The following is an 18,898-nucleotide window of genomic DNA, read 5'->3' as shown; positions in this document are numbered from 1 at the left end:
AACCCACGCATTCACGGAGAGAACATGCAAACTCCACACAGAAAGATCCCGAGCCTGGATTTGAACCCAGGACTGCAGGACCTTCGTATTGTGAGGCAGACGCACTCACCCCTCTCCCACCGTGAAGCCCCATATATATATATATATATCTTAATTAGATTATCCAGAGAATAGTGCTCGATACCGTGGTAGAGCGCAATATATGTATGTGTGGGAAAAATCACAAGACTACTTCATCTCTACAGAACTGTTTCATGAGGGGTTCCCTCAATCGTCAGGAGATTTTAATGGAAGCATTCACATACAATGGTTTATACAGAGTGGGTAGGTACAGGCAGGCGTAGGGGCGTGGTGATTGACTCATGTGGTAATAAAAGATGCAACCAATGCTTAAAAGAGAAACTGTTTATTATATATCACCCAGACCTGTCATCCCTCAACAAGCACAGTGAAATTATATCAGCATGCCGTCACAGACGGAAACACCTCCTAGGTAACACATGAGCCAATCACCACGCCCCTACGCCTGCCTGTACCCACCCACTCTGTATAAACCATTGTATGTGAATGCTTCCATTAAAATCTCCTGACGATTGAGGGAACCCCTCATGAAACAGTTCTGTAGAGATGAAGTAGTCTTGTGATTTTTCCCACACACATATATATATATATGTATATATATATGTATATGTATGCCAAAAATGTTTTAACCCAAGTTTGGGGACCCCCGGTCTAATTTGTATACACTAAATGTTTCTGAACTGAATTTTACAATGCATTTTGTGCACATATTTTTTCTCAATACAATTGTCATCAAAATTCCATGAAAAAAAAAATATATATATATATAGTTACCTAAATTTTGTGTAAAAAAAAAAAAAAACTTGATCCCTGGCTGGCGCAACCGGGTGTACTCAGGCGGGTTACGTGTATACATTCAGGGTTTATTGTTGTTAAACAAGGTGATCATTATTAAGAGTTATATATACTGTAAATATGTATTGTTAAAAATGGTGACGATGATTAACATTTCAAGAAAATCAGTGCAAGCTTTCTCTAACGCTCTCAACTTCTTTCAGATTTGGTCGTAAGCCGGTTCTGTTTGGAACGTCGGTCATCCAGTCCGTGTTCAGCCTGGCTCTGCTCGCCTCGCCCTCCTGGGAGGTGTTTTGCGTGCTTCTGTTTTGCAGCGGATTGGGAAACATCTCTAATTACCTCTCCTGCTATGTGCTGGGTAATAAAAAACACTCCATGCATGAACCTATAAAAATAACTCCTCAAGATGGCGCGTCCAAACAAAGAATCAAACACTATGGTGACAGCACTTTAGTTGAGTAGGACTGTGAAACATTCCACCCCGAGGCCAAATAGATTTGTGTGCGCATTTTATCAAAGACGAGAAACAAAAATTACGCCAACGAGGAACTTGTAGCAAATTCCTCACCTCCTCGCCAAGAACAGTGTTTAATAAAGGTCAAAGTGTTTCTTTGCAACTTGCTTAAAGGCCTACTGAAATGAGATTTTCTTATTTAAATGGGGATAGCAGGTCCATTCTATGTGTCATACTTGATCATTTCGCCATATTGCCATATTTTTGCTGAAAGGATTTAGTAGAGAACATCCACGATAAAGTCTGCAACTTTTGGTCGCTAATAAAAAAGCCTTGCCTGTACCGGAAGTAGCAGACGATGTGCGTGTGACGTCACGGGTTATAGGGCTCCTCACATCCTCACATTGTTTATAATCATAGCCACCAGCAGCTAGAGCGATTCGGACCGAGAAAGTGACAATTTCCCCATTATTTTGAGCGAGGATGGAAGATTCGTGGATGAGAAAAGTTGGAGTGAAGGACTAGAAGAAGAAAAAAAAAAAAGATGAGGGCAGGAGCGATTCAGATGTTATTAGACACATTTACTAGGATAGTTCTGGAAAATCCCTTATCTTATTATTGCGTTACTAGTGTTTTAGTGAGATTATAAAGTCATACCCGAAAGTTGGAGGGGTGTGGTGGCCGCCAGTGTCTCTGAGTGAAGCCACAGAGGCGCCAAGAAAGTCGCAGCTGCTACAGGAAGAACGACACAAGCTCCGCTCATGTTTACGGTAAGAGCTAACTTTTTACCGAAATTTTCTCACCGAAACCCGCCGGTTGACATGTGGTAAAAAAACCATGCTCGCTTGACCGCTCTGTTCCATATTAAAGCTTCACAACAAACAAAGAAACACCGGCTGTGTTTCGGTTGCTAAAGGCAGCTGCAATCCTGCGCTTTCCACCAACAGCATTCTTCTTTGACGTCTCCATTATTAATTGAACAAATTGCAAAAGATTCATAAACACAGATATCCAGAATACTGTGTAATTATGCGATTAAATCGGACGACTTTTAAAATGTCCGCTCCAACCAATAACGTCACAAGCACGCTTCAACATAAGCGTCATCATTCCGCGACGTTTTTAACAAGAAAGTCGCGGGGAAATTTCAAATTGCAATTTAGTAAACTAAAATGGCCGTATTGGCATGTGTTGCAATGTTAATATTTCATCATTGATATATAAACTATCAGACTGGGTGGTCGCTAGTAGTGGGTTTTAGTAGGCCTTTAATTGTTTGTGATAATTAAATCTCAATTTTTATTACGACATTTAACAATGAGCTTATTATTGATAAATGTTTTCCTTTTATTACATCTTGTTTTATTATCATAGTATCATTTATAAGTAGGTTTGTATACAGTTTTTAAGTCCAATACGCTAGATGGCAGTAGTGTAAATTCATAGTGTTTTTGGTTGCGCCCAAAAAAGTGTTAATACTGTAACTACTGTATATATTAAACACCAGCTGTTTGATTGTAACGTGCATTTGAGTTTTAGTTTTCATGAACTAATTTGGGGGTGTTTAAATCGTCATGAGAAATTGCTAATGCTAATCAGTAGCATGTTAACAGCAAAGCCAATGTATATTAGCATCGGCATAGATTGTGTTGAAAATTGTAGTTTTCCTAAATAAAGTACTATCTAATCTAATCAAGCAAGCACAACTTTGGGAAAAGTGGAGCCTTGATTTACATACCCTTAACGTTTTTCTTAGTTGGTGGTCGGTAGTAGTGGGTTTCAGTAGGCCTTTAAAGTTATATTATTTAACCAAAACATATAACAAGAACAGCACCGGCTATCTTAAGTTACCATTAGTAGTTTAACAGAACATTTATATTTTTACATATATTTTACTTTATAGAACAGGGGTCTCCAGTCAGTAGCTCAGCAAAGGGTCAAAAAACATTTCTCAGAATTTGTATAACTGTTTAAAGGCCTACTGAAAGCCACTACTAGCGACCAGGCAGTCTGATAGTTTATATATCAATGATGAAATATTAACATTGCAACACATGTCAATACGGCCTTTTTATTTTACTAAATTGCAATTTTAAATTTCCCGCGAGGACATATTAGCTCAGCACCACACACGGCTAAAAGTCGTCTCTTTTCATCGCATAATTACACAGTAATTTGGACATCTGTGTTGAATCTTTTGCAATTTCTTCAATTAATAATGGAGACGTCAAAGAAGAATGCTGTTGGTGGAAAGCGGTGGATTGCAGCTGTCTTTAGCAACCGAAACACAGCCGGTGTTTCTTTTGTTTGTTGTGAAGCTTTAACACAGAGCGGTCAAGCGAACATGTTTTTTCAACGTCAACTAGCATGTTTTTGGATGGGAAAATTGTGATACATATCTTACCGGAGACATCAGTGGATTATGCGTCCTCCTGCAGTAGCTGTCAAAAAAGGCATCTGTGAGCTTGGCTCCTCGGCTTCTTTCTGAGACACTTCGTGTTCACCGCAGCCATCCGACTTTCAGGTATGTCCTTACAATCTCACTAAAACACTATGAAAACAATAAGCAGATAAGGGCTCTTCCAGAATTATCCTAGTAAATGTGTCTAATTACATCTGAAACGCTCACACTGCCGACGCTTTTAATTTTATTTATTTTGCACTCTCGCGGCCCTTATGTGGGCCTACCGAGGATGTCTTAGTGGTTTGTGTTGTGGTTTGTGCAGCCCTTTGAGACACTAGTGATTTAGGGCTATATAAGTAAACATTGATTGATTGATTTTTTCTTTTTTTCTTCTAGTCCTTCACTATCAATTTCCTCATCCACGAATCTTTCATCCTCGCTCAAATTAATGGGGAAATTGTCGCTTTCTCGGTCCGAATCGCTCTAGCTGCTGGTGGCCATGATTGTAAACAATGTGAGGATGTGAGGAGCCCTCACACCGGTGACGTCACACGGACATCGTCTGCTACTTCCGGCAAAGGCAAGGCTTTTTTATTAGCGACCAAAAGTTGCGAACTTTATCGTCGATGTTCTCTACTAAATCCTTTCAGCAAAATTATGGCAATATCGCAAAATGATCAAGTATGACACATAGAACGGACCTGCTATCCCCGTTTTAAATAAGAAAATCTCATTTCAGTAGGCCTTTATTTCTGATATATTTAAATACAAAATATTACCAAGACAATGACCACACTAACTAGATATCTGCTTACTAAATAAAGTACAATTTAAAGGGGTCAATTTATTATGTATTGTTCTACATTTTAAAGACTTCCTTGTGGTCTACATAACATGTAATGGTGGTTCTGCATAGATTATGTTTTAGAGACTATCTTCAAGCCGCTTTCTGACCGTCTCTTCTGCGTGCGCCCGTTTTGTGGGCGGGCTTCTCTACACGCCTCCACAACGACTACTTTGTCGTAGTTTTTAGCGCTTCCATATGGAGTCAACTGACAGATAAGTGAGAACTTTATGTTACTTTGTATTAAAAATGGCAACAGCGGAGTCTGCCCGACAACAAGAGGATTGAGAAAAGGGAGGAGCTTATTGAGGACATCTGCGAACATTCATATTATAAATGGATAATCCGCTTAGGTCACACGCGACAAAAAAAGTCACAAAACACGCAAATTCCGAACAGCTCATTTGGCGGAAGTAGGAATGAAGGCAAGATTGTTTTATAAATATCTCTGCGATGCCTTCATGGTCTGATTTAACATTTTCGGGACTTCTGCAGATTCCAGATGCACAACAATAGGTGCCATTAGGTAAGAAAAGTTGGTTTAGCACAGCGTTCACCAACGTAAGGACCAGATGAGTCACCCGCTGGCCTGTTCTAAAAATAGCTCAAATAGCAGCACTTACCAGTGAGCTGCCTCTATTTTTTTTTTTTTGATTTATTTACTAGCAAGCTGGTCTCGCTTCGCTCGACATTTTTTTTAATTCTAAGAGAGACAAAACTCAAATAGAATTTGAAAATTTAAGAAAATATTTTAAAGACTTGGTCTTCACTTGTTTAAATAAATTCATTTATTTTTTTACTTTGCTTCTTATAACTTTCAGAAAGACAATTTTAGAGAAAAAAATACAACCTTAAAATATGATTTTAGGATTTTTAAACACATATACCTTTTTACCTTTTAAATTCCTTCCTTTTTTGATGCAGTACCGCCTGAGGGAGCAAAGGTCCGTAATATCATCGCTTATGTGCAGGGATTCCTCCAGATTCTTTGAACCTTTTGATGATTTTACAGAGCGTAGATGGTAAAAATCCCTAAATTCCTTGCAATAGCTCGTTGAGAAATGTTGTTCTTAAACTCTTCGACAATTTGCTTACAAATTGGTGACCCTCGCCCCATCCTTGTTTGTGAATTACTTAGCATTTCAGGGAAGCTGCTTTTATACCCAATCATGGCACCCACCTGTTCCCAATTAGCCTGCACACCTGTGGGATGTTCCATATAAGTGCTTGATGAGCATTCCTCAACTTTATCAGTATTTAATGCCACCTTTCCCAACTTCTTTGTTACGTGTTGCTGGCATCAAATTCTAAAGTTAGTGATTATCAGTTTGAACATGAAATATGTTGTCTTTGTAGCATATTCAACTGAATATGGGTTGGAAAGGATTTGCAAATCATTGTATTCTGTTTATATTTACATCTAACACAATTTCCCGACTCATATGGAAACGGGGTTTGTACAAGAATGGCCCAAAACAATCCATGCCATGATATGTGAATGGTGGAATGGACTATGTTCTTTTTTTAGGGAGAGCACTAATTTTTTGGCCCTCGACTGGTCTTCTTAATCTCCTACAGACTTCGCAATGGCGGATCTATGATGCAACTGTTTGACTTAATCCTGGAATCCAGTAGCACTTTGAAGCCTGTACCTACTGAAAGCCACTACTACCGACTTATTAGTGATTCCTAGAGCTCAAAAAAAGTCTGCGGGCTATAGAGCGTTTTCCGTTCGGGCTCCAGTACTCTGGAATGCCCTCCCGGTAACAGTTCGAGATGCTACCTCAGTAGAAGCATTTAAGTCTCATCTTAAAACTCATCTGTATACTCTAGCCTTTAAATAGACCTCCTTTTTAGACCAGTTGATCTGCCGCTTCTTTTCTTTCTCCTATGTCCCCCCCTCCCTTGTGGAGGGGGTCCGGTCCGATGACCATGGATGAAGTACTGACTGTCCAGAGTCGAGACCCAGGATGGACCGCTCGTCGGGACCCAGGATGGACCGCTCGCCTGTATCGGTTGGGGACATCTCTACGCTGCTGATCCGCTTGAGATGGTTTCCTGTGGACGGGACTCTCACTGCTGTCTTGGAGCCACTATGGATTGAACTTTCACAGTATCATGTTAGACCCGCTCGACATCCATTGCTTTCGGTCCCCTAGAGGGGGGGGGTTGCCCAGATCTGAGGTCCTCTCCAAGGTTTCTCATAGTCAGCATTGTCGCTGGCGTCCCACTGAATGTGAATTCTCCCTGCCCACTGGGTGTGAGTTTTCCTTGCCCTTTTGTGGGTTCTTCCGAGGATGTTGTAGTCGTAATGATTTGTGCAGTCCTTTGAGACATTTGTGATTTGGGGCTATATAAATAAACATTGATTGATTGATTGATTGACCTTTGTGATGAATGATTTCACGGCAGTGTGCAACAATCAGTTTTGTGACATAATGCTCCTTTGGAACGACTGTTGGATGTTTAACTGAATGGGGAAGGGCTGAAGTCTTCCTCCCAATTTGAGACCATTATCTTTGTCCATGAAATGATCTCGTGGGTACAGTTTGTTATTTGGTATTGGATTACATTTGCTTACCATTTTTATTTCATCCTCGAATGTCTGCCTTTGCAGGTCTTTGATCATCTGAAGCTGTCCATATTGTCGTTCACTTCCAGTTGAGTGTGTGTTTGATTGGTCCTTCAGGACTCGCCACAGCTCTCACGACCTGCTCCCAGGATGAGAACTTCACTAAGGCATCTGCGAGACTCGCATGTTTTGTTAGTAATGTTTGCACCGTCTTTATTTCAGGACCTCCAACTGGAAAATCTGGGGTCTCTCCGTCAGGAGTGAGTGCTTCCCTTTCCCACAAAAAATAGGGACCCTTGAGCCAACTGGATTTCATAAGCTCATCCACCGTTGTTCCCCTTGATGCATTGTCTGCAGGATGTTCATGAGTTGACAGTTAAAGTGGAACATTATCACCAGACCTATGTAAGCGTCAATATATACCTTGATGTTGCAGAAAAAAGACCATATGTTTTTTTAACCGATTTCCAAACTCTAAAAGGGTGAATTTGGCATTTGAAACACCTCCGCAATGACCTTTCACCCGTGACGTCCCAACGGGAAGCAATCCGCCATTTTCTCAAACACATTACACACACCAAGTCAAATCAGCTCTGTTATTTTCCGTTTTTTAGACTGTTTTCCGTACCTTGGAGACATCAGAGACGGATTCAAGTTGACTTACGTGGAGTGTGCTGATCAGACATATCAACGGTCACGGCATGCTAATCGATGCTAACATGCTATTTAGGCTAGCTGTATGTACATATTGCATCATTATGCCTCATTGGTAGCTATATTTGCATCCAGCCTTTCCCTCCACCCACATTTAATGCCAAACAAACACATACCAATCGACGGATTCAAGTTGCACCAGTGGTCAAAGGATGCGAAATCCCTCGTTTGTTCTGCACTTTACCGACGATAGCGATGCTACGACAGAGATGTGTGGATATCCTGCGAAACTCGAAGAAAATGCATTTCCAACGATAACGTCAGCAGAAATCACAAAGGTGAGTTTTGTTGATGTTATTGACTTATGTGCTAATCAGACATACTTGGTCACGGCATGACTGCAAGCTAATTGATGCTAACATGCTATTTAGGCTAGCTGTATGTACATTTGTAGCTATATTTGCATCCAGCCTTTCCCTCCACCCACATTAAATGCCAAACAAACACATACCAATCGACGGATTCAAGTTGCACCAGTGGTCAAAAGATGCGAAAGTCCCTCGTTTGTTCTGCACTTTACCAACGATAGCGACGCTACGACAGAGATGTGTGGATATCCTGCGACACTCCAAAATGATGCATTTCCAACGATAAAGACAACGAAATCACAAAGGTGAGTTTTGTTGATGTTATTGACTTATGTGCTAATCAGACATATTTGGTCACGGCATGACTGCAAGCTAATCGATGTTAACATGCTATTTAGGCTAGCTGTATGTGCATATTGCATCATCATGCCTCATTTGTAGCTATATTTGCATCCAGCCTTTCCCTCCATCTACATTTAATGCCAAACAAACACATACCAATCGACGGATTCAAGTTGCACCAGTGGTCAAAAGATGCAATCGTTGGTTGGAAGGCAATCGCCAAATTCGTCCACATTGCCGCTGTCTGTCGTGATATGGCTCAATAGCTTCAGTTTCTTCTTCAATTTCGTTTTCGCTATCTGCCTCCACACTCCAACCATCCGTTTCAATACATGCGTAATCTGTTGAATCGCTTAAGCCGCTGAAATCCGAGTCTGAATCCGAGCTAATGTCGCTATAGCTTGCTGTTCTATCCGCCATGTTTGTTTGTATTGGCACCACGCAGTGACGTCACAGGAAAATGGACGGGTGGATATAGCCATGGTGAAAATCAGGCACTTTTCGGAATATTGCATGATGGGTAAAATTTTGAAAAAAACTTCGAAAAATAAAATAAGCCACTGGGAACTGATTTTTATTGGTTTTTACCCTTCTGAAATTGTGATAATGTTCCCCTTTAATCCCACAGCTGTGGCAATGTGCTGTTTCTGATTTGTTGCACCCTGTGCGCTACAAATGTGTGAAAATGTTTAACGTCGTTTCTTATACAACCCTGCACAACTTTAGAGTGTGTCCAGAAAAACTCTTCCATAATTGGATATGTGAACTCTTCTCTGAGAATGTTGCTACTGTAAGCTCCAACTGGGGAATAGTAGTGACCTTTGTTGGTGACAAAAGCACCGTGAACATCTTCTTTTTAATTTTCAAGCCTTAAATGGGAACATTATCACAATTTCAGAAGGGTTAAAATAAAAAAAATCAGTTCCCAGTGGCTTATTTTATTTTTCAAAGTTTTTTTCAAAACTTTACCCATCATGGAATATCCCGAAAAAAGGCTTTAAAGTGCCTGATTTTTGCTATCTGTAAATCCACCCGTCCATTTTCCTGTGACGTCACTTAGTGACGCCAATACAAACAAACATGGCGGATAGAACAGCAAGATATAGCAACATTAGCTCGGATTTCAGCGGCTTAAGCGATTCAACAGATTACGCATGTATTGAAACGGATGGTTGGAGTGTGGAGGCAGATAGCGAAAACAAAATTGAAGAAGAAACTGAAGCTATTGAGCGAATAGCTATTGAAGCTATTCGGCGAACGCCTTCTAACCAACAATTGCATGTTTTGACCACTGGAGCAACTTAAATCAGTCGGTTGGTAAGTGTTTGTTTGGCATTAAATGTGGGTGGAGGTAAAGGCTGGATGCAAATATAACTACAAATGTACATACAGCTAGCCTAAATAGCATGTTAGCATCAATTAGCTTGCAGTCATGCCGTGACCAAATATTTCTGATTAGCACATAAGTCAATAACATCAACAAAACTCACCTTTGTGATTTCATTGACTTTATCGTTGGAAGTGCATCTGCTTTGAGTGTCGCAGGAAATCCACACATCTCTGTCGTAGCATCGCTGTCGTCGGTAAAATGTGCAGAACAAACAAGGGACTTTCGCATCTTTTGACCACTGGTGTACCTGAATCCGTCGATTGGTATGTGTTTGTTTGGCATTAAATGTGGGTGGCGGGAAAGGCTGGATGCAAATATAACTACAAATGTACATACAGCTAGCCTAAATAGCATGTTAGCATCAATTAGCTTGCAGTCATGCCGTGACCAAATATTTCTGATTAGCACATAAGTCAATAACATCAACAAAACTCACCTTTGTGATTTCATTGACTTTATCGTTGGAAGTGCATCTGCTTTGAGTGTCGCAGGAAATCCACACATCTCTGTCGTAGCATCGCTGTCGTCGGTAAAATGTGCAGAACAAACGAGGGACTTTCGCATATTTTGACCACGGGTGTACCTGAATCCGTCGATTGGTATGTGTTTGTTTGGCATTAAATGTGGGTGGCGGGAAAGGCTGGATGCAAATATAACTACAAATGTACATACAGCTAGCCTAAATAGCATGTTAGCATCAATTAGCTTGCAGTCATGCCGTGACCAAATATTTCTGATTAGCACATAAGTCAATAACATCAACAAAACTCACCTTTGTGATTTCATTGACTTTATCGTTGGAAGTGCATCTGCTTTGAGTGTCGCAGGAAATCCACACATCTCTGTCGTAGCATCGCTGTCGTCGGTAAAATGTGCAGAACAAACGAGGGACTTTCGCATCTTTTGACCACTGGTGTACCTGAATCCGTCGATTGGTATGTGTTTGTTTGGCATTAAATGTGGGTGGCGGGAAAGGCTGGATGCAAATATAACTACAAATGTACATACAGCTAGCCTAAATAGCATGTTAGCATCAATTAGCTTGCAGTCATGCCGTGACCAAATATTTCTGATTAGCACATAAGTCAATAACATCAACAAAACTCACCTTTGTGATTTCATTGACTTTATCGTTGGAAGTGCATCTGCTTTGAGTGTCGCAGGAAATCCACACATCTCTGTCGTAGCATCGCTGTCGTCGGTAAAATGTGCAGAACAAACGAGGGACTTTCGCATCTTTTGACCACTGGTGTACCTGAATCCGTCGATTGGTATGTGCTTGTTTGGCATTAAATGTGGGTGGCGGGAAAGGCTGGATGCAAATATAACTACAAATGTACATACAGCTAGCCTAAATAGCATGTTAGCATCAATTAGCTTGCAGTCATGCCGTGACCAAATATTTCTGATTAGCACATAAGTCAATAACATCAACAAAACTCACCTTTGTGATTTCATTGACTTTATCGTTGGAAGTGCATCTGCTTTGAGTGTCGCAGGAAATCCACACATCTCTGTCGTAGCATCGCTGTCGTCGGTAAAATGTGCAGAACAAACGAGGGACTTTCGCATCTTTTGACCACTGGTGTACCTGAATCCGTCGATTGGTATGTGTTTGTTTGGCATTAAATGTGGGTGGAGGGAAAGGCTGGATGCAAATATAGCTACAAATTAGGCATAATGATGCAATATGTACATACAGCTAGCCTAAATAGCATGTTAGCATCGATTAGCATGCCGTGCTAATCGATGCAAACTCCACGTAAGTCGTGTTGTTACACCCTCCGACAACACACCGACGAGGCACGATGTCTCCAAGGTGCGGAAAAGTCGAAAAAACGTAAAATAACAGGTGATTTGACTTGGTGTGTGTAATGTGTTTGAGAAAATGGCGGATTGCTTCCCATTGTTACCTCACGGGTGAGAGGTCATCGCTCCGACAGCGAACAATTGAAAGACGTTTAAATCGCCAAATTCACCCTTTTAGAGTTCGGAAATCGGTTAAAAAAACACATGGTCTTTTTTCTGCAACATCAAGGTATATATTGACGCTTGGTGATAATGTTCCACTTTAAGAACAAACATTGTGCACATCCACTTGAGCTTGCATCAGAGCAATGATGGAATTAATTCTCTTTTCACTACTTTTCCAAAGTTAACGGGTAAATAACATCTGTTTACCTGTGATTGATCCAAGTTGGCGAGATCCTTTCGCCATTCCTCCCATTGTGATTTTAGATGTTCAGGCTGCTGGCTGTCCCATCCAGTGCCATGGCGACACATTGCTTGCTGGATTTGTTTACCTTTCAGTAGATAAGGGGAAACAAATCCTAATGAGTCAAAGATGGATGCAATTGTGGATAATATACCACGACATGTAGGAGGTTGCTCTTTGATTGTGGTTTTAAAGGTGTTCCAACAAATACCTAAAGATCTCCCTGTTTGTTTTTCCCAAGAGCAAGGTATTTTGTATTCTTGTTTTCAGCATGTTCTGATGCTGGTATACCTTTTTAATACTGCCTCGATGTTTGATACAAACTTGTGTAGCCTGATGCTACCCTTTGCACACAGATCACAAACCTCCTGTGATAGCTGCAATGCACTTTCTTCTGTCTTTGCACTCCCAACTCCATCGTCCACATACAAACCCCGTTTCCATATGAGTTGGGAAATTGTGTTAGATGTAAATATAAACAGAATACAATGATTTGCAAATCATTTTCAACCCATATTCAATTGAATGCACTACAAAGACAAGATATTTGATGTTCAAACTCATAAACTAAATTTGTTTTTCAAATAATAATTAACTTAGAAGCTCATGGCTGCAACGTGTGCCAAAGTAGTTGGGAAAGGGCATGTTCACCATTGTGTTACATCACATTTTCTTTTAACAACACTCAAACGTTTAGGAACTGAGGAAACTAATTGTTTAACCTTTGAAAGTGGAATTCTTTCCCATTCTTGTTTTATGTACAACTTCAGTCGTTCAACAGTCCAGGGTCTCCGCTGTTTCATATTACGCTTCATAATAAGCCACACATTTTCGATGGGAGACAGGTCTGGACTGCAGGCGGGCCAGGAAAGTACCCGCATTCTCTTACTACGAAGCCCCGCTGTTGTAACACGTGGCTTGGCATTGTCTTGCTGAAATAAGCAGGGGCGTCCATGATAGCGTTGCTTAAATGACAACTTTTGTTGCTCCAAAACCTGTATGGACCATTCAGCATTAATGGTGCCTTCACAGGTGTGTAAGTTACCCATGCCTTGGGCACTAATACACCCCCATACCATCACAGATGCTGGCTTTTAAACTTTGCGCCTATAACAATCCAAATGTTTTTTTCCTCTTTGTTCTGGAGGACACCAGGTCCTCTGTTTCCAAATATAATTTGAAATGTGGACTCGTCAGACCACAGAACACTTTTCCACTTCGCATCAGTCCATCCTAAATGAGCTCGGGCCCAGTGAAGCCGGCGGCGTTCCTGGGTGTTGATGAATGGGTTTCGCTTTGCATAGTAGAGCTTTAACTTGCACTCACAGATGTAGCGACCAACTGTAGTTACTGACTGTGGTTTTATGAAGTGTTCCTGGGCCCGTGTGGTGATATCCTTTACACACTGATGTCGGTTTTTGATATAATACCGCCTGATTGATCAAAGGTCTGTAGTATCATCGCTTACTTGCAGTGATTTCTCCAGATTCTCTGAACCTTTTGACGATTTTACGGACCGTAGATGGTAAAATCCCTAAATTCCTCGCAATAGCTCGTTGGGAAATGTTCTAAAACTGTTCGACAATTTGCTTACAAAGTGGTGACCCTCGCCCCATCCTTGTTTGTGAATTACCAAGCATTTCATGGAAGCTGCTTTTATACCCAATCATGGCACCCACCTGTTCCCAATTAGCCTGCACACCTGTGGGATGTTCCATATAGGTGTTTGATGAGTATTCCTCAACTTTATCAGTATTTATTGTCACCTTTCCCAACTTCTTTGTCACGTGTTGCTGGCATCAAATTCTAAAGTTGATTATTTGCAAAATGTTTATCAGTTTGAACATCAAATATGTTGTCTTTGTAGCATATTCAACTGAATATGGGTTGAAAAGGATTTGCAAATCATTGTATTCCGTTTATATTTACATCTAACGCAATTTCCCAACTCATATGGAAACGGGGTTTGTAGAAGTCTCTGGTTATGAACTGTGACCCAAGCGGACATGAAGCTTTATACTCTTCGGCAAGGTGCTTTAGGCTATAATTTAGGCCACTTCCTCCGCATCACCTCTGTTGATGATGTAATTCATGTACAAACGTACTTAATGTAATCCATCCATCCATCCATTTTCTACCGCTTATTCCCTTTTGGGGTCGCGGGGGGCGCTGGCGCCTATCTCAGCTACAATCGGGCGGAAGGCGGGGTACACCCTGGACAAGTCGCCACCTCATCGCAGGGCCAACACAGATAGACAGACAACATTCACACTCACATTCACACACTAGGGCCAATTTAGTGTTGCCAATCAACCTATCCCCAGGTGCATGTCTTTGGAAGTGGGAGGAAGCCGGAGTACCCGCAGGGAACCCACGCATTCACGGGGAGAACATGCAAACTCCACACAGAAAGATCCCGAGCCTGGATTTGAACCCAGGACTGCAGGACCTTCGTATTGTGAGGCAGACGCACTAACCCCTCTGCCACCGTGAAGCCCCCTTAATGTAATCACTTTTGTATTTTTCATCCCTAGCAAACTTTCTTTTGAGGTGCTTGAGTCTGACCTCTGCAAGTTTTCTGTTATCAGGCAGGTCTGGTCTATGCTTAAACGGTAATGGCATCTCATAATGTCCCCTTTGATTTCACTTTCTTCCTTCTTTTAGCGTATCAAGGAACAGGATATCTTGGTGAGAGACCCTTTTGTCGCTTTCACTGTGATGTCGCTGAAGTCCTTCTCTCATGCACGAATTGTGTCTGATGAGGTTAGATGGGCATCAACACATTTACATCAACACGATGACACGAACAGCCCACAGCTGTTCCAGTCACTCACCGGCCAACAGTGAACTCAACAGGCCTTGTTATCCAACATCTGCGGAATTGTAAAAAGCGGGTGTCATCGACCTAGTCGACCCCTCTCTGTCGATGCCCAACCTGGTCACAGTTCTCCTCTCTGACAGCGCTGACGTGCCGCCTGCTCAAGAAAGAAACTGTGTGAGACTGGAGCTCAGCCTGCAGTGAAGCAGTGCGCATTGTTTAGCTGCAGCTCGTGTCCCCGCCCACTTTGTCACACTTTAGAATGTCACCCTGGTCACCTGCGATGTTTTCGGGTTTGCTCTGGCTGCTGCGCTCTCCCAATGTTAAAGACGCTGAGATCATTATCCATGCGTTTGTTACGTCTCGCCTCGACTACTGTAACGTATTATTTTCGGGTCTCCCCATGTCTAGCATTAAAAGATTACAGTTGGTACAAAATGCGGCTGCTAGACTTTTGACAAGAACAAGAAAGTTTGATCATATTACGCCTGTACTGGCTCACCTACACTGGCTTCCTGTGCACTTAAGATGTGACTTTAAGGTTTTACTACTTACGTATAAAATACTACACGGTCTAGCTCCATCTTATCTTGCCGATTGTATTGTACCATATGTCCCGGCAAGAAATCTGCGTTCAAAGGACTCCGGCTTATTAGTGATTCCCAAAGCCCAAAAAAAGTCTGCGGGCTATAGAGCGTTTTCCGTTCGGGCTCCAGTACTCTGGAATGCCCTCCCGGTAACAGTTCGAGATGCCACCTCAGTAGAAGCATTTAAGTCTCACCTTAAAACTCATTTGTATACTCTAGCCTTTAAATAGACTCCCTTTTTAGACCAGTTGATCTGCCGTTTCTTTTCTTTTTCTTCTATGTCCCACTCTCCCGTGTGGAGGGGGTCCGGTCCGATCCGGTGGCCATGTACTGCTTGCCTGTGTATCGGCTGGGGACATCTCTGCACTGCTGGTCCGCCTACGCTTGGGATGGTTTCCTGCTGGCTCCGCTGTGAACGGGACTCTCGCTGCTGTGTCTTGGATCCTCTTTGGACTGGACTCTCGCGACTGTGTTGTATCCATTGTGGATTGAACTTTCACAGTATCATGTTAGATCCGCTCGACATCCATTGCTTTCCTCCTCTCTAAGGTTCTCATAGTCATCATTGTCACCGACGTCCCACTGGGTCATTATTGTCACCAATGTCCCACTGGGTGTGAGTTTTCCTACCGAGGATGTCGTGGTGGTTTGTGCAGCCCTTTGAGACACTAGTGATTTAGGGCTATATAAGTAAACATTGATTGATTGATTGAATGTTTTCAGGCTTGCTCTGGCTGTGGCGCTCTCCCAAATGTTTGACTGGGTGACTTTGGCTTCACAAGCCCTTAACCTGGCAGAACAGAAGTACGCTGTGGGCGAGAGAGAAGCCCTCCCCTGCCTCTAGCTGTGCGAACACTGACATGTACCTGTGCAGAAGGGCTTTTACCATCCGCAAAAATCATCAAGCACTGACATCTCTGCCAATCAAGGTACAGGGCAAAGGACTATGATAGCACCAGAGGAAGAAGAGGACTGGGTCCAGGTCCTGTACGGACCCGGGATGCAGCAGTTGATGAAATTCTCACAACTCTTCGCACTTATGGCCAGGAGGGCTGCCCAGTCAAGGTGGATGACGACCTACTGATGTATTACAGAGTGCGGGATGAGCTGTCCTGTTGGGGGTTTGTGTGCCTAGTCAAGGGGACGTCGCGCAATCAAATCTGAGGCTTTGAAGGCATGTGGGATCATGTGCCAGTTGAAGTACCTGGGGGTGGTAAAGACGAAGCAGAGCTGCCAGTGTACCGTGTGGTGGCCCCGCATGGACGTTGATATGGATAAGCTGGGGTCTTTCTGTCTTGCCTCTGGTGAGGGCGGTCGCATTTTTTCCGCTCCCTCTTCCCCCAGCTGGCTCTCTTTGTTTTTGTCTTGTCTGAACTTTTTTGATTCCTCTTTCTTTGCGCTGTCCTCAAATCCAAACATCAGACATGGAAATGATAAGCTGGACTCTCGACGCAATTGACAAAATCTTTTCGACGAGGAAAAGAGGATCGGGGGAACCTGGCTGCCCCGATGGAACCATTGCTGAGGGGTACGTGAGAGATTCCTGGGATAGATGGAGAATCATGTGCCTCACAGTCCTTTCCATTGAGGACCGTGATCGCGGGGCACCTGCTGATTGGGCTAAGCATTGCTCAGGTGTATCGTCAAATTCGTAAGACGATGGCACCCACTAACTTGAATGGCCTTGATGCTGTTAAAACAGGACCAGGCTATTCTGAAAATCACCGCTGAGGAAACCTCAATGATGGACGCTTTTGACCTCCCTCCCTCCCTCCCTCAACGACACCTGGAGTCGAACTTTTGCAGATCGGCCTCAGTTTATAAAAAACATTCCATCATCACACCCAAGACGATTGGGCACACAAACACGCCTTCACCACCGCTTGTTTCCCCTCGGGGTGATGGTCGGATGGCAGCGCTTCATAGCAGCGGTCGCCTTCCAGGGCCCCAACTCCCTGCCCCTCTGTTGCGAGTTTGTCATGATTAAATGTAACGTGTTTATGTGTGCATTGCATGGAGTTTTTTCCCCACCCCAGACTAGGCCTTAGGAGCCCAGTCTAGATTGTATTTTTTTACTCATCTTTTTACCCAGCGTTTTACCATTTTCCCATCTTTTACGGGGCGCCGTGTGGCGACCCATCAGCGTTCCTGTTCTGAAACCCTGTACACTGTTTTTTTGTCTAATCTTGAACGGGTTAGTGCTGAAAACTAAATTTCGTTGTACTTGTGCAATGACAATAAAGACCGATCTGATCTGGTACGTAACTTTGCTTGCTGCCTTCTGAGCGGGTAAAACAAGTCAACCTGCCACTGCACATCTCCCATAACTCCATGGCCTGCAGCACCACCGGAGCACAATCAGGTGGATCTGTGGAAATATTCATGGCGCAGCAGCACACACCCGGTTCTTGCTAGTTGTGCATGACATGCAGTCCAAGTGGCCTGAGGTGGCCTACCATTTGATTAGCTGGACTCTCAACTCAATTGACAAAATATTTTCGATGAGGAAAAGAGGTTCTGGGGGGCCTGGTTGCCCTGAAAGAACAATTGCTGCGGGGTATGTGAGAGAGTCCTGGGAGAAATGGAAAATCGTATGCCTCTCCGCCGAGGACGTGGGAGACATCTACCTATTTGAATCCGTGATCTCAGGGCATCTGCCGATTGAGCTGGGCATTGCCCTGGTGTATCGTCAAATTCGGAAGACGATGGCAGCCACTCAAGGAGCCCAAAGGCTGTTCTTTGCAATGGAAGGCATGGGTCGAGCTGGGGGATCACAGACTGTGGCAATTTCTGAACTGAATCGTAAGTTGGATCACATCATGGAGAGGCTTATTGAAATGCAAAATTTGGATATGAGAGCTGTCATGGACGACTAGAACAGACAAGCCATGGAAATGTCCTCTCACTTGGAAAAACAACAATCCGATTCGATTTGACTCCCTCGAATGGCCCTGGCGCTGGTCAAAACAGAAGAAGGCTGTTCCGAAAACATCCCTCGAGGACACCTCAGTGATGGACACTCTGACCTCCCTGGCTCTTCCACAACACCTGGGAGTTGAACTCTGCTTGCAATGCCTGCAGAGTGGCTCCAGGCCTATAGACACAACAACACTACGTCCTGGACAATGGGCATATGCACACACACACACACACTCACCCACGCCTTCACCAGCTTGATTCTCTTTAGGGGAGATGGATGGCTGACTAGCACTTATCCATCAGCAGCCGGCCTCCGTAGCTCCCACTCCCTGCCTTCTGTTGCAAGTTTTGTTGATTAACGTCTTTCTGTGCTATAGCTATGAGGTTTTTTTTTGTTGGCCTCAGTCTGGACCCCCTCCCTGGAGTCCAGCCTTTGACTAAATTGTTTTTTACTC

General features: G+C 43.0%; 1 protein-coding gene across 4 annotated transcripts in view; it reads left to right on the top strand.

Moving 5' to 3' along the window:
- Nucleotides 1–18,898, top strand: part of LOC133545683 (solute carrier family 22 member 4-like) — a 64,336-nt gene that overhangs the window by 21,031 nt on the left and 24,407 nt on the right. For all 4 annotated transcript variants that reach the window (XM_061891490.1, XM_061891491.1, XM_061891489.1 and 1 more), the window contains one exon: nucleotides 1,080–1,234. In XM_061891490.1, the coding sequence (XP_061747474.1) occupies nucleotides 1,080–1,234 (155 nt within the window). The remainder of the gene's footprint in view (nucleotides 1–1,079; nucleotides 1,235–18,898) is intronic.

Source organism: Nerophis ophidion, linkage group LG28, assembly GCF_033978795.1.
Source record: "Nerophis ophidion isolate RoL-2023_Sa linkage group LG28, RoL_Noph_v1.0, whole genome shotgun sequence".
NCBI lineage: Eukaryota > Metazoa > Chordata > Actinopteri > Syngnathiformes > Syngnathidae > Nerophis > Nerophis ophidion.
Note: the sequence above shows the minus strand (reverse complement) of the source record. Positions and strands in the feature narration are given on the sequence as shown.